This window comes from Argopecten irradians, chromosome 3, assembly GCF_041381155.1.
Source record: "Argopecten irradians isolate NY chromosome 3, Ai_NY, whole genome shotgun sequence".
Taxonomy (NCBI): domain Eukaryota; kingdom Metazoa; phylum Mollusca; class Bivalvia; order Pectinida; family Pectinidae; genus Argopecten; species Argopecten irradians.
In genome coordinates, this window is record NC_091136.1 from 4,922,978 (window position 1) to 4,935,953 (window position 12,976).

A 12,976-nucleotide genomic window follows, 5' to 3' on the forward strand; every position below is an offset into this window, starting at 1 on the left:
TATATCGAGTTTGTAGTCACCTGGTCTGTTAGAATAGGAAGTAGGTCAATGTTTAACTACCGAGATACGGAGATATAACACACCTGTGCGTAATGAGCAGTTACGTTAATAAGTCCACTCGTGTATGATGGTATAGGTATACAATTATTACCTGGAACTGGTGTCTAACTAGTGATATATATCGGTGGGGTTTGTAATGAAACCAGACGCCAGAATCTATGATAAACGAGTCTCTCCTAGGACTCGTCAGTTACCTTATGTTAGGAACACACACCTGTTCTCATAGAGCTCGGCCACACTCATCTGTTGGTTATCATTGTATGATTTGTAAATACTCGCTGTAGTCTCAGGTATACGATAAAATGCAACATGTGTTGGTTTGTTTGAAACGGGGATTATATTATCACGGCTATGCTGACAATTTTGCTTAGTTTTTTTTTTTACATTTTACTTATGAAGAATGTTTAAAAAGAAAAACATGTTTGTTTTCCATTGAGGTTTAACAATTTTAAATAGACCCTTCAATTTATTAAATTGAGAAGGATATGGGTCTACGTGCAAACTTTTTTCGCCACGCCAAACTTTCTTCCTTACTAAGTTAAACCATATCAAGATAGTGATGTGTGTAAAAATTAATATAAAACAGTGGATTTCATTTTTAGTAGGCTGGTAATATGAAACAGAGTGAAAAAAGGGAAAGTCTTAATAGACTTTAAATTCTATGTGTATAGTAAGTGGTTGATTGGAACTAGAGGGACTCTAGTGTCCATAGAAAGAGCTAGGTGGGAGGCATTGACGTACTACACTCAAAAGTGTTTACTGAGCCTGTGTTGTTCGTCCTCCACACTGTACTCCAGAACAGAGACCAAATACAGTAAATGTCCTCCATTATTTCCTCCATTATTCTCTGATCCACGATAGGGGCTGTTAAACACGAACCGATCATAGAGGTTAATCCGTCATCAAAACTTGCTGCTACCGTCGGCCGTGTCACAAACTGAGCCGAATCTGTCTATTCCTTTTTACTCAGGCCCTGTACGTATGGCGGCAGAATCGTGCATACTGATCCTAATAATTATGATAATAAAAATACTGAAAATATGTATTCTATTTTCTTTTTTTTCTCTCTTCCAGATGTCTCCTTTACGCCGCTGCACGTTTGGTATTTGGCTGGCTAACGGCAACTGTGAGGGAGCTGTCAGCAGGCCGAGTCAAAAAGTGGTAGATTATCATTCGGACAACTGACCCCTGGATCTCGAAATAGTCTTAGGTTTTTGCTTAACCAATTAAAAATGACGTAACTTTTTGTAAAGTCATCTGTGGATTGCTAAGTGTAAACTTAAGACTGTTTTAGACTAAAGATTGTGTCATGATCTTGGGCCTGGTTTTGCCATTACAATGCAACAAGTTAAAGTGTGTTGCCCGGTGTCTTCGGTTGTGTGTTTTAGTAAGGTATCACTATAAATCAATGGCACCGAGACTAATCTGTAACTTACGTGTATTCAGACACATTGTAGTATGGTGAATCTTAGAGGATTAAGAGTCTAGATTAAAAATAAGCTCAACATAGGACTGCTTTTATTCCGATTTCTATTGGCTCTACGCATAAAATGATAATTGTCGTTGAAAAATTCTGGAGTTTTCCTAAAATTAACATCTTTTTTTATTTAGAAAAAGCGTCACTGGATCTAGTTGATCCTTTGTAAGGACGCATTGTGTCACCGAAGATCAGTTGACGCTTTGTAAGAAATTTGATTAAATTTTTTAGTCCCATGTCAAAAACGAGCAGTTTGAAGAAAGAAACGTTACCTGACTTCTTAATGTCTTTTGATGACGTCAATTTCAGACGATAAGATATACCATTGACTATGAAAAGCATGTCTGAAATACATAGCTGACTTTCTAACGGCAGGGTTATTAAATTACAGGTGTCTGCAATTGACGTTTACCTGTAAGATGTTTAAAAAGTAATTTCATACACATTAAAGAGGCGAGCTATATATCAATTAGGGCTCCTCTTTCAAACATATAGACTATAATTAATGTCTATGTGTGTTTGTGAATGAAAAGTGGTGATATTGCTCTATTAATTCTTTGATTAAACACCCCAGATTTCCTTTGCATTTGTTTGCGCGTTAAATACAGAAACTTGTCGCCCCCACAAACTGCATCAACCTTCGATGTACTTGAACCTGGCCAGTATTTTGACAATTAGATTATAAAGAGTATGTTGTGAAGGACAAATATACCGCGACGGTCGTGTTTATAACGTATTGTCTATTAATACTGGTCCAGTACCATTACACAGGCACAACCAACACAGATAGAGCGACTATTGACAACAGAATCATAAGTGCTTATTTCAAACGAAAGTGAAGAAACGCGAATAAATTTTATTGGACAGAGTTAATGAGCAAACATTAGTAAAACACCGTTTCATAATGTTTCCTACGAAGTGGGTAGGATTCTTGTAGCCAACACACACATAAAATCCACAAACTGGCAATCCAAGTTGCCAGGTGCCATATAGAGTTTTTAAAAGCATTAAAGGTAAATAACCTGCAACTTTAAAGTAAACACTTTGAGATAACTCACATTATGTCATATTTTAATGGATCCTGGTGCTTTTAGAAACGTAATGTGATTTTGTGAAGGCGCGTGTGTTTGAGGGCACTGTGGTATATTATTTCTGAACTCCAATTTTATAGTGCAATCTCACTGAAACAGGCTTCCAAAGATACAGAACAGCACACCCCAACCGGGCACATAGTACTGATAACAGGCAAACCAGTCGTCCCAGTGCCCAACTTGTTAAAAAAATGGAATCGAAGCCTTACGAAAAGTAGAAATTGAAAAATAAAGCATTCAATCAATTCTGGTTTAGAGAAGGGGATTTCTGTTACGGAAATAATATTTATTTTTGTTTAATCAAAAAGAACGTAAACTAGCATGACAAAAGTGGGACTTGGCTATACATGCAATTCCTTACTTTTGTCAGATTATCTGACTGTGCGCTTTAGGATGGACTTGCAGACAAACATTTTTGTCAGTTTTTTATCGCATAATTCCATAATCAGAAACTTTATCAGAACTTCTATTGGGGATGGAAAAGTAGACTGGTTCGCCCCTTAGTTCTTTTCCCCCCGTTCCGTCCATACTGGATACTTCAAGGATTACTACCATACGATTCGTTATCTCCACCCCAAGGCATGCTAGAGGAAAGGAGCTTTTGTTAGAGGTTACAGAGTAGTAACGTTCAACTTCAAAGCCGATATAGTGTACTATTATGCAATCAGTCGATTTCTTTTAATGTACAGTTGCACATAAATGGACCATAAAACCGTGTCTCATCTTAAACACAAATTGTCACACAAATCTAGAGCCTTCAATATTACTATGACATAATCCAAGGTGCCAGGTGGTTACATTACGATGGTGATTGTAACCCCTGAATGCACTAGGTTGTTTGAGAAGAGGGAAACCAATCTAAAGGGAAAGTAATCTAGATCTTTAATTACTAGTAACAGTCTTTGTGTTTTCAAACCTATGTGACCACAAAATAGACTTGCACTCAGATTCAAAGGATTGCTTTTCCTCCAGCCGAATGGAATTAACAATGACACATCCTTTCAAAATTATTCACAACATTTATATTACTTCCACATCACCGCTATCTAATTTTTCGTTGACTGAAAATCGATAGGTTATGGCAAGAAACAAATTGTATGTTGCTTCTAGATTCTTTTTGCATGGATTCCAAAAGTGAAATAAAAGTGTGTATATATATGTTGATCAGGTATTGTTATATTATCTACAAATTTTTTTTACTTTCATAAAGATTAAAGGTCTTGGCGATGAATGACGTCAGAAAATAGCACTAGCCATGGCCTTTTCCCTGAAAATACAAAATAAAACCGATGAATTGTTTTTGTGTGTGGTTGCACCGGGAATGTTTTTCATGAAAAAGCTTATTTGTTATCACTAGTGACAAGTTACCCCAATAAACACGATGACCTAACACTGAACCACTCGTCGGCATGTCTTCATAATAGAATGGTTATCAATAAGATAGCGTAGATATATATCAAGGTATGTGATGAGTCAGAGGTGCTCTTCCAAGATTTCGTCTTCGTTCAACGCAGTATCCTCCTTAAGTGCAGTCAGAGTGCAAACACAGCGACGACACATCCAGTTGCATACAATTAAAAAACTCTCATTCTATGATCAACCACCATCTCTATGGCATCCCGGTTCGGTAGAATGTGACGCATGGTATCCAAGAACCTCTCGTCTTGCTTGGCCATGAATCCATACCCAACCATCGATTATGCTTGTAATGTTACTTTCCAAGAGGCCGTAAAGCAAATTAATAGTATCGATATGTTGTTACAAGATTATTGCAATAAAAACAAAAACCTATCGACATTACTTCAGAGTTAACGACAGTCCCGCATGCCGTTGACACACACCATAGCATACGTCACCGGAAGTAGGTTCCGCACCATTGTTTTCTTTTATGGTATTTTCCTGTTTACCGCCTCCAGTGCGGAAGAGTTTAAAAGCAATAATTATGATATAATGTGCGAGTTTGCGGTGGCGATCGTTAGTACCTGCTCTACTCGATTTCATTTATCGATTAGCCAATGATGTCGGGTAAAATGTGTCGATATAAACACGTCCTGGATTAGGGTATCTGTTCTCTCGGCACGTGCCAACAGGAAATCGGTTTCATCTTAACTCTTCCATGTTGGTAGAGATAGATCGCAGACCATATTAGCTATAATGATTATGCAGGTTTTTATGTTGGGTTTATGGACTCGTATTACCTGTTAAGTACGGCTATCCAAAATGTCCAAGGTTAATTGAAGAACCGATGTTTATCAAGTTTATTTCAAATATAGTTGAGCAAGTTATGTCAGTAGGTCTACGTATATTTAATAAATTTATGATGTGTTTATTTGGTGCGATTTAACAACACCTTTTCTCCACGAATTTCTACTCACATATTGCCGAATTTAGTAAGCAAATCAATAAATGGCTAGCTGCTCAAACTAGAGTCTCTGGGTGATTTTTCGAAAACCATTTGAACTATCACTCTCGATGTGATCGTAGCTAGGGACCTGGAAATTAATTTCAGTTACAAAATACACTAAATCTATATACACCATTGTTTTCTTTTATGGTATTTTCCTGTTTACCGCCTCCAGTGCGGAAGAGTTTAAAAGCAATAATTATGATATAATGTGCGAGTTTGTGGTGGCGATCGTTAGCTAGGGACCTGAAAATTAATTTCAGTTACAAAATACACTAAATCTATACATTTCATGGTTCTAGATTTAAAAGTTAAAGTATACCTGATATAATGTGATGTATTAAATAAGAATTATCACAAGAATGGAAAACTTTCGCCCCTTCTTGGCACAGATCCTCACAGTGTTATTGGATGGCTAATTTGAGATGGGTTTTTTATTTATCATTTTTTCTAATTGTTTTTGTAGCTTTTGTTTTTGTTTTTATGGGGTTTTTTTTACTAGAAATACATTAAAAACAAATTGTTGTTGAAAATATAAATATTGTCTTAAATGCATCCTACCTATAGTGCCCATTAATATCTTCCGGACATTTTATGAGTCTTTAATAATTTCTTGTACACAGGAAATTGACCAGAATTTACATATTAAAATTTTGATCTGATTGACCTGAAAGGAGCAGAATAAGAATGGTCAAGTTCAGTTTAAGAAACTTTTCTGAATTTCAGATCAAGATTTCTTGGTCCGAAATTGACCTGAAATCGACTAGAATTTCTTTTGAAATATGGCTTTGAATTCAAGGTGAAATAACAGGTTAAGAAATCTTAATCTGATATTGACCAGAATTTCAGGTCAATTTCAGGTAGTTTTCATGCCAAAATCTATGTAAGGAAATATTGCCTGCGTAAAACATTAAATCTTTATGTGCCACATGTATATAGACTCCGGCAAACCCCCGTGTTCCTGTCGTTTGAATATAAATATTACCTCCAATCGTGTATTCATTTATCCAAAAGATCAACGGCAGTGCGCGTCACTAATTCTACATTTAAAAACTCTCCAAAGTACGAGATCTAATTTATTGTTTGATAATACCTGACATCAATATTAGCAGTGGGTTTAACAATAAATGTTGTCTTCATGATTATTTTTACTCAGTAAGTGTGTGTCTGTTTATCATGTCGGCCCATAGTTCGATCGTCTTAACACAGAGTTCACACCCTACTTCAATATTGATGTTTTCTCTGATTGTGTTAGTATACAAAGTTATGTTTTGCTATAAAGCACATACATCCAGGCCTTTCTTTTGTATTGACAATGTTCTTATTTTTCGCTCTTAGATCCATTCATAACTTATTCATCCTCAAACTTTGTAGTGTGTTGTAGTATCACTTAGTAACATTGAATGAGATCGCAATTATTGTAAACTTTTCTTTTTCCTTCTTTCCGAATGTCTTTTATTTGAAATAGTAAAACCGCTGTTTTTGTACAAACTAAATCAAGACTTATTCACAATCTTCGCCAATCTAAAATCATGTTTTTGACGCCTTTCCAAATTTCCCGTTGTTTTATCAGACTGGAACCGTTTAAGAACCAGTGGTAACTAAGTGTGAAACCGTAAAACATAGATTTGTCTACCTAGAACAAAAAAGTCTTTCATGACAGCTGAATTTGTAATGTTTCTAGATAATCACGATTTGTACATTGGATCACAGTAACCTAAGTTCTTTAATAACTTAAAGTGTGATGGTCTATTTAATCTATGCGATCATGATATGAAAAGTAATCAAAATAATTTTCACTTGCATAAAGGGACATTACCATTTTCGTAAAGCGTATATAGTCATTCAGTAAATAATCCAGTCTATATATACACAAGGCGTACCTATTACAAATCCAACTTCGATCAATTTTGGGAATTAGTCTTATCCTCAAACAAACTTCAAAAGGCTCCTTGCAAGATTTTATCTGATCACTAAATTAAAAGACATATTAACTTGTCTATATGCATTGTAAATGGATAAGCCTAGTTGCTTCTTTTCTCTAGATAAAACTGAAATATTCGGTTAGTATGCTATGTATGAACAAAGCACATGTGTACAAACTGCTTTAAAAGATTTATGTAACCTCATTTACCTTTGTTGAAAATATGTTTTCATAAGTTGAAACTAAGTCCATGGTTGCAAATCGCGGCATTTTGTTTTATTATGAAGATATAGTCGGGTTATATGAAAGCAAAAGGGCGTTACTTAGAGAAACATACAAATTTCTACTGTGTGTAGTTGATTTAAAATCTCTCTGAGAGTCAATTCTCAAACTCTGGTCATGTTAATCCTGAACCAACTAAAGAAGGGTCTATATTATACAATAAACAGAAAGGTAACATACAGGTGTGGAGTTACCTGTTAATTACGAAATACGTTTGGGAATCAGCTTAACTGAACAGAATCATAAATATTAGTAATCTATTTTTGTTCATTTGTTTAAGTACACCTTTTAAGAAAATTTGCATTTACATTTACTATTAGGCCAAAAAAAAAAGTTTTTAAGTTGTTAATGCATATTCAAGTGATCAAGGTTAACCATACTTTCTAACACTGTCTACAGCCAGGACAGAAGACTTGTAAAATGAAGCACTGTTAAGATTTATAACATGAAAGAAAATGTTGAGGACGTTATATTTAATATAAATATTTTGTTAGAAATTGTTTGCATTAATATGAGCTAAAGAACATACACATGGCCTCGGGTTTAGAGCTATTGGTAGGCGTGACTGTTTGGCTATGAATGAGTTTATAGGGGAGCTTTGTGTGACAGCAACTTTGGTGCTACCTACCTCACGAAAGAGGTCACACTATATTGAGACGTTACATTGAGTGTTGATCGCTGTTGTTTTGAAGCATGAACAGAAACTGCAATAAACCATTTTGCATCCATTGATATACCTTCACTTGGTCGGACATTTAACGCAAGATTCAAGTTTTCGCGAAGGCTTTATATTTCTTGTTTATCAGAATCCATTGGGTTGTTTAACTGTATAAGATCGCTATTGCTTATTATATCAGACTCAACGAGGATAATGTAAAATACTAAAAAAGAAAATCATCTCATTGGGCGAATATCTATGCATATCATAAAAGAAATGCCGGTAATTGTAGATATGTTACTAAGACCACAACTACATCAATCGAAAATTGTAATGAACAAGAGGCCCAGAGGGCCTGTAACGCTCACCTGGTTTGTAATACCTAGTAATGTTTTGAATACAGGTTCATTCTTTCTTTTCTGAAGGAATTTGAATATTTACCTCTAATTCCCCTATTGGGCCCCACTCTTTCTGCTCAAGGGGGTCAGAGCCAAAATTCATACGAATTATGTTAACCCCAATGATGTTTCTGGGCCAAATTTGGTTAAAATCCAAGCAGAACTATATGACTAGTAGCGATTTATAGGATTTACCGCTATTTTCCATATTGGGCCCTGCCGCTCCTGCCCCAGGGTGTCAGTACCAAAATTTATACAAACTATATTCCCCTTCCCCCAAGGATATTTGTGTTAAAATCCACCATTGGATGATCGATGTAGGTCATAGGAAAGGGGAATATTTTCCCCCTGTTTTTCACTTCATTTGAAGCATTTGGTGCACACAAGAAAACTTCATAAAGTCAACATATTGGCAAAAACTTCAATTATCAAAATACAAGATGATCGACTGCTGACCATCTTGTTTTCTGATTACCCTCACATTTGGTATGCATTACTTTACATTAAGTGACCTTACATCTAAAATTAATTCGAAATGAGAATCTTCCGATTATTTTCAGAAATAAGGATAAAATAAATGTTTGAAAAAAAAAGCGATAAAAACTTCAAAAATCAAATCCAAAATGGCTTCCTGTTGGTCGTCATGTTTTCGGAATATTCCTAAAATGCAATAGCAAGGTACAAAGAGGAACTTGCGAATAAAATTTGAAGAAAAAGAATCCCTTTACAACTTTGAGAAATAGCGATAACATACTTTAATTGTGAAAATCCAAGATGGCTGTCTGCCGGCTATTCTGTTTTTGGTCCCAAATTGTTTATGAAATTTGAGAAAGATCCCTTCATTATTGTCTGAGAAATAGCGATGACAAGAATTGGTTTACGGACGGACGGAGGGCAATTTGAATTGTCCACCATCTGATGATGGTGGACAGGTTGATTAAAAATGTAAGTTAATTTGAGTTTGTTATTTCATTGGGTGTCAACTGAAACTAGACTAAATGCATACATATCCTACAAAACTTTTTGGTCATCCTAAAGAAGTACAAAAAAAAATGTCAAGCTTTCCTGTCTAAATAACTATAGATAAATATATTTGACACATAGGAATGTCAAAGTTTGAGCATTAAAGTAAAATGCTGGTATTTTAAGATGACCTGCTGTAAATATACGCTAGTTACGCGGAATGTTAAACTCGGTGGAAGAAATGAAACGACACCCGCCAAAATACATCCTATCGGACAGATAACTCGAGTTAGGAATCAGTACTAAAGAATGGGCCTTCTGATTAGTACTCTCTGTCGCAGTATTTGATAACCACCCTCCCTAATTCCACCGTCATTAACTCCGACCCCGAAACTCCACTGTCATCACCTGTCTTTTCGGAGACACCTCGGTGCGCCATCTGTACCAAAGAGATAGCTTTACGTACTTTGATCGACTTCATGGCTGGAAGACAAGGGCCGCCCAAGCTGTTGTTGACTTTAACACTCCTTTCACGACGTCAATCATTAATTACATCTTTATTTAACATCGACTTTCTGCTGTCTTCGCCAGAGAGGTATTTTCTTAATGCCTAATTGGCATAAAATCTGGCGTGGTTTTCTGTGCAGTGTGGGTGAACACTTAACCAAAACAACGTTAGTCCTGAATCTTTTGTCCACGCTTGTCACTTTGACAAATAGATACTCGACAGAAATTACAGGTCTGTCGTTAACGACACCACCGCTGTCCCGAGTCTCTACTCGGCAATCTTAAGTCCACAGGAATTACAAGCTTACATTCATAGGTTGATGAATTGAAACGTCTACTCACGGGAGGTTTTCTTTCATTTCCAGATGCTTTTGAAGTGATGTTTATCAGTCATATATCTTCATCTTTTTCCAAACTGATTGGTTTTGTCATTGTCTGCTCCGTCCCCAGTGACAATCATCTCTTCCCGAAGAGCAGATGAAGTTTACAACTTCATGGATAATGACCTGTAACTGAATTCCATAGGCCCCACTATTTTACATCCGTGTATAGTTAGTACTGATGGCTACCACAAAGGTTGATCCTCCTATAGTGGTCAATGAAGTCAGGTGTTTTCCAAATATGAACAATGATCCGAAATGACCGGCTATCTTATGTCTTCTCGAGATCTGTATTACATGTATTTTTGTTCTGAAAAATATTTGATATAGACTCTAAGTATCTTAAACATTAAAGATGCTCCATCAGTGACAAAAAGTATTTTTTCACTATCAAAAACAGGAGCAGACGATTAAGTATTTTTCTTCAGTTACAAAAGTTTGTGCTTTTAATTTGACTTCAAGTTAAAAATATGAAAAATAATTAATTGCATCCCGAAAAAATTCCATGGCACTATATCCTATATGGAATGAAGTACTGATTGCGCATGCACCAAAGGCAAAATAAATTATCTTTTATTATTTGTTGTGTTAATTAGTCATATGTATACACAATTAAACGCCAATTATTGTTCAAATGATGAATATCATTTATTCTCTGTCGGCGATGGAGCATCTTTAAGGACTTGCAAGATATTCTTTCACTTTCCTTAGAACTGCATTAAAATAATGTACATTTTCAACGATAAATTTATCTTTTATGTCATATAGTTTCAGATGTTTTACACGAGTATAAGCATCGTTTTTATTGTTAATAATGTTGATCGTTGCGTCTCGATCTATCCTAGTGCACAAAGGGAGATAATGCTAACTTAATCTGCCTTTTTAAACTGATTGGGCGTTTGAACGCACTACGTCTAATATATAGTATCAAATCATGTTTTATTACCTATATACATCTTGGATGGTATGATGCGTCATGGTCCCGTCGTCAGGTGAATCCTCCTTCCTTGGTTGTTTCGGCGCTGTTCACTACAACCTCCGGAGGTGCGCCGACTGGGGTGATCAGGTCCCAGCCCGGAACCACTCAGCTGTCCGCTAGTATATTGCAACACTGTTGTTCTGATATTTAATGTTCATACACAACTTGATGTTACTGGTGTTGCCCTCTCCACTGTTCCTCTCTCTTCTTCCACAGCCACATTGATGCCACCTCAGCCTCTCTGCAGAGCCGCCCTATCAATCTTCTTCTCTCTATGCCAGTAATGCCGATGATCCGCAGGCCCTCCACATAGACTGCCCAACGAAACCACGACAACCAACCTCCACAGGAAGACACCACATTCTCCATCCTCGTTGCTGGCAGTCTGATACCAAATCTTGGTACTTTGCCTGTTTTCGCTCATAGGCGTCGTTGATACGATCCTCCCACGGCACTGTCAGCTCCACCAGCACAGCCTGTTTGGACGATGATGACCAAATTACTATGTCTGGCCTTTGGTTGGTTACTGCTATTTCTGGTGGAAATGTCATCCGGCCATTCAAATCTGCCCTCAACTGCCAATCTTCTGCTGTACCTAGCACTCCACTGCCTTCCACACTGCCTTGAACACTCTGTTCTCCGGCCTTGACAAAATTGATAAATTTCAAGCCGCCTTTGCCCCTCTTTGATCTCTTTCTACTGTTTCTCCAGAGTGTCTGCAAGTACAGACAGAACCTTGTCGTGACGCCAGGTGTACCGTCCATCCGCTAGGGCCACTGAGCAAGAAGAAAGGATATGTTCTAAATTTGGTTTGATGTTGTAAGAAATGGTCTACGGTATGAAGTTTTAAAAGTACCCAACTATCACAAAAACTTCCTCCCTTTGTCCAAACACCCAAATATCACGTTGCTTTAATAAATATATATTCGCTAAATATCCGCAACATTTAAAATCGAAATTGATAGTTGATGCACCAATAAACTTGTCAAAGTCCAGCATTCGATCACGAGCCGAAGAGGAAGACAAAGAAGAGCAACAAATGTTGTCGGTTAGAGACTGTGAATTTGTAGAAGACCGCACCTACATAAATCACAATAAGCTGAGGTGGAGCTGTGTGAAGATATACCTGCTGGACTTCATGAGAATGGCCCGAGTCATCTTTACCTAATTGTGAACCGATGTTTTCCAATAACAGACTGACTAAAAAAAACTTCAGGTCAAACATGGAGTCCGGTCTCAAGGTGCAGTGCATGTATCAGAGTTCAGAACCTTGACGAGCAGGTGACTTGTCCCACTACTGAGGAATGCAGGCAAATTGTAGGTGATTGGTAGTGGGCTGCTTCTCAGCCGGTCCAAATCGACCTTATGCAGATTGAACCCCCTCTTCCCTTCAAACATTCAGATGCACAGTTACTCTCCTCCCAAAAGGAATTCTTCCTGTTCGTGTTCTTATACGAGACGATTAGTTACTCCAGGACACTTCGTTTCAAACCACTTAAACACAGCGTCCTCTTGTTCTGATAGAAGGGAGTTCTTTGTCGGCTTCCTCTAGATCTCTTGCTACTAGTCTGCTGCTTCCACCTTGCTCTTTATTCTTCATTTTCTTCGACATCACTAGGACCAGGAGCAACTATCATGTCCTCATTGACAGCAGAGACTTAAGGGAAATGGATGAGAAACCTTACGACAGTCAGAATGTTGCTGTACATGTATGTTGCTGCACTTCCGTATCAAAAGCAGTCTTCTATATCTCCCTTATCTGCTTCTTGACTTCTGTAATATTATCAAGTTGTTGCTGTTTTGTTTGTTATTTTGAATAGTAATGCGAAATATACGAGTGCACAATGTATATA

The 12,976-nt window shown here is 37.0% G+C and overlaps 1 protein-coding gene across 1 annotated transcript; it reads right to left on the reverse strand.

The window, feature by feature from the left end:
- Positions 1-11,395: 11,395 nt before the first annotated feature.
- On the reverse strand, positions 11,396-11,887 carry LOC138317167 (uncharacterized). Its single transcript, XM_069258722.1, has one exon. It carries the CDS (start codon positions 11,885-11,887, stop codon positions 11,396-11,398), a length of 492 nt encoding a protein of 163 aa, XP_069114823.1.
- Positions 11,888-12,976: the final 1,089 nt, after the last annotated feature.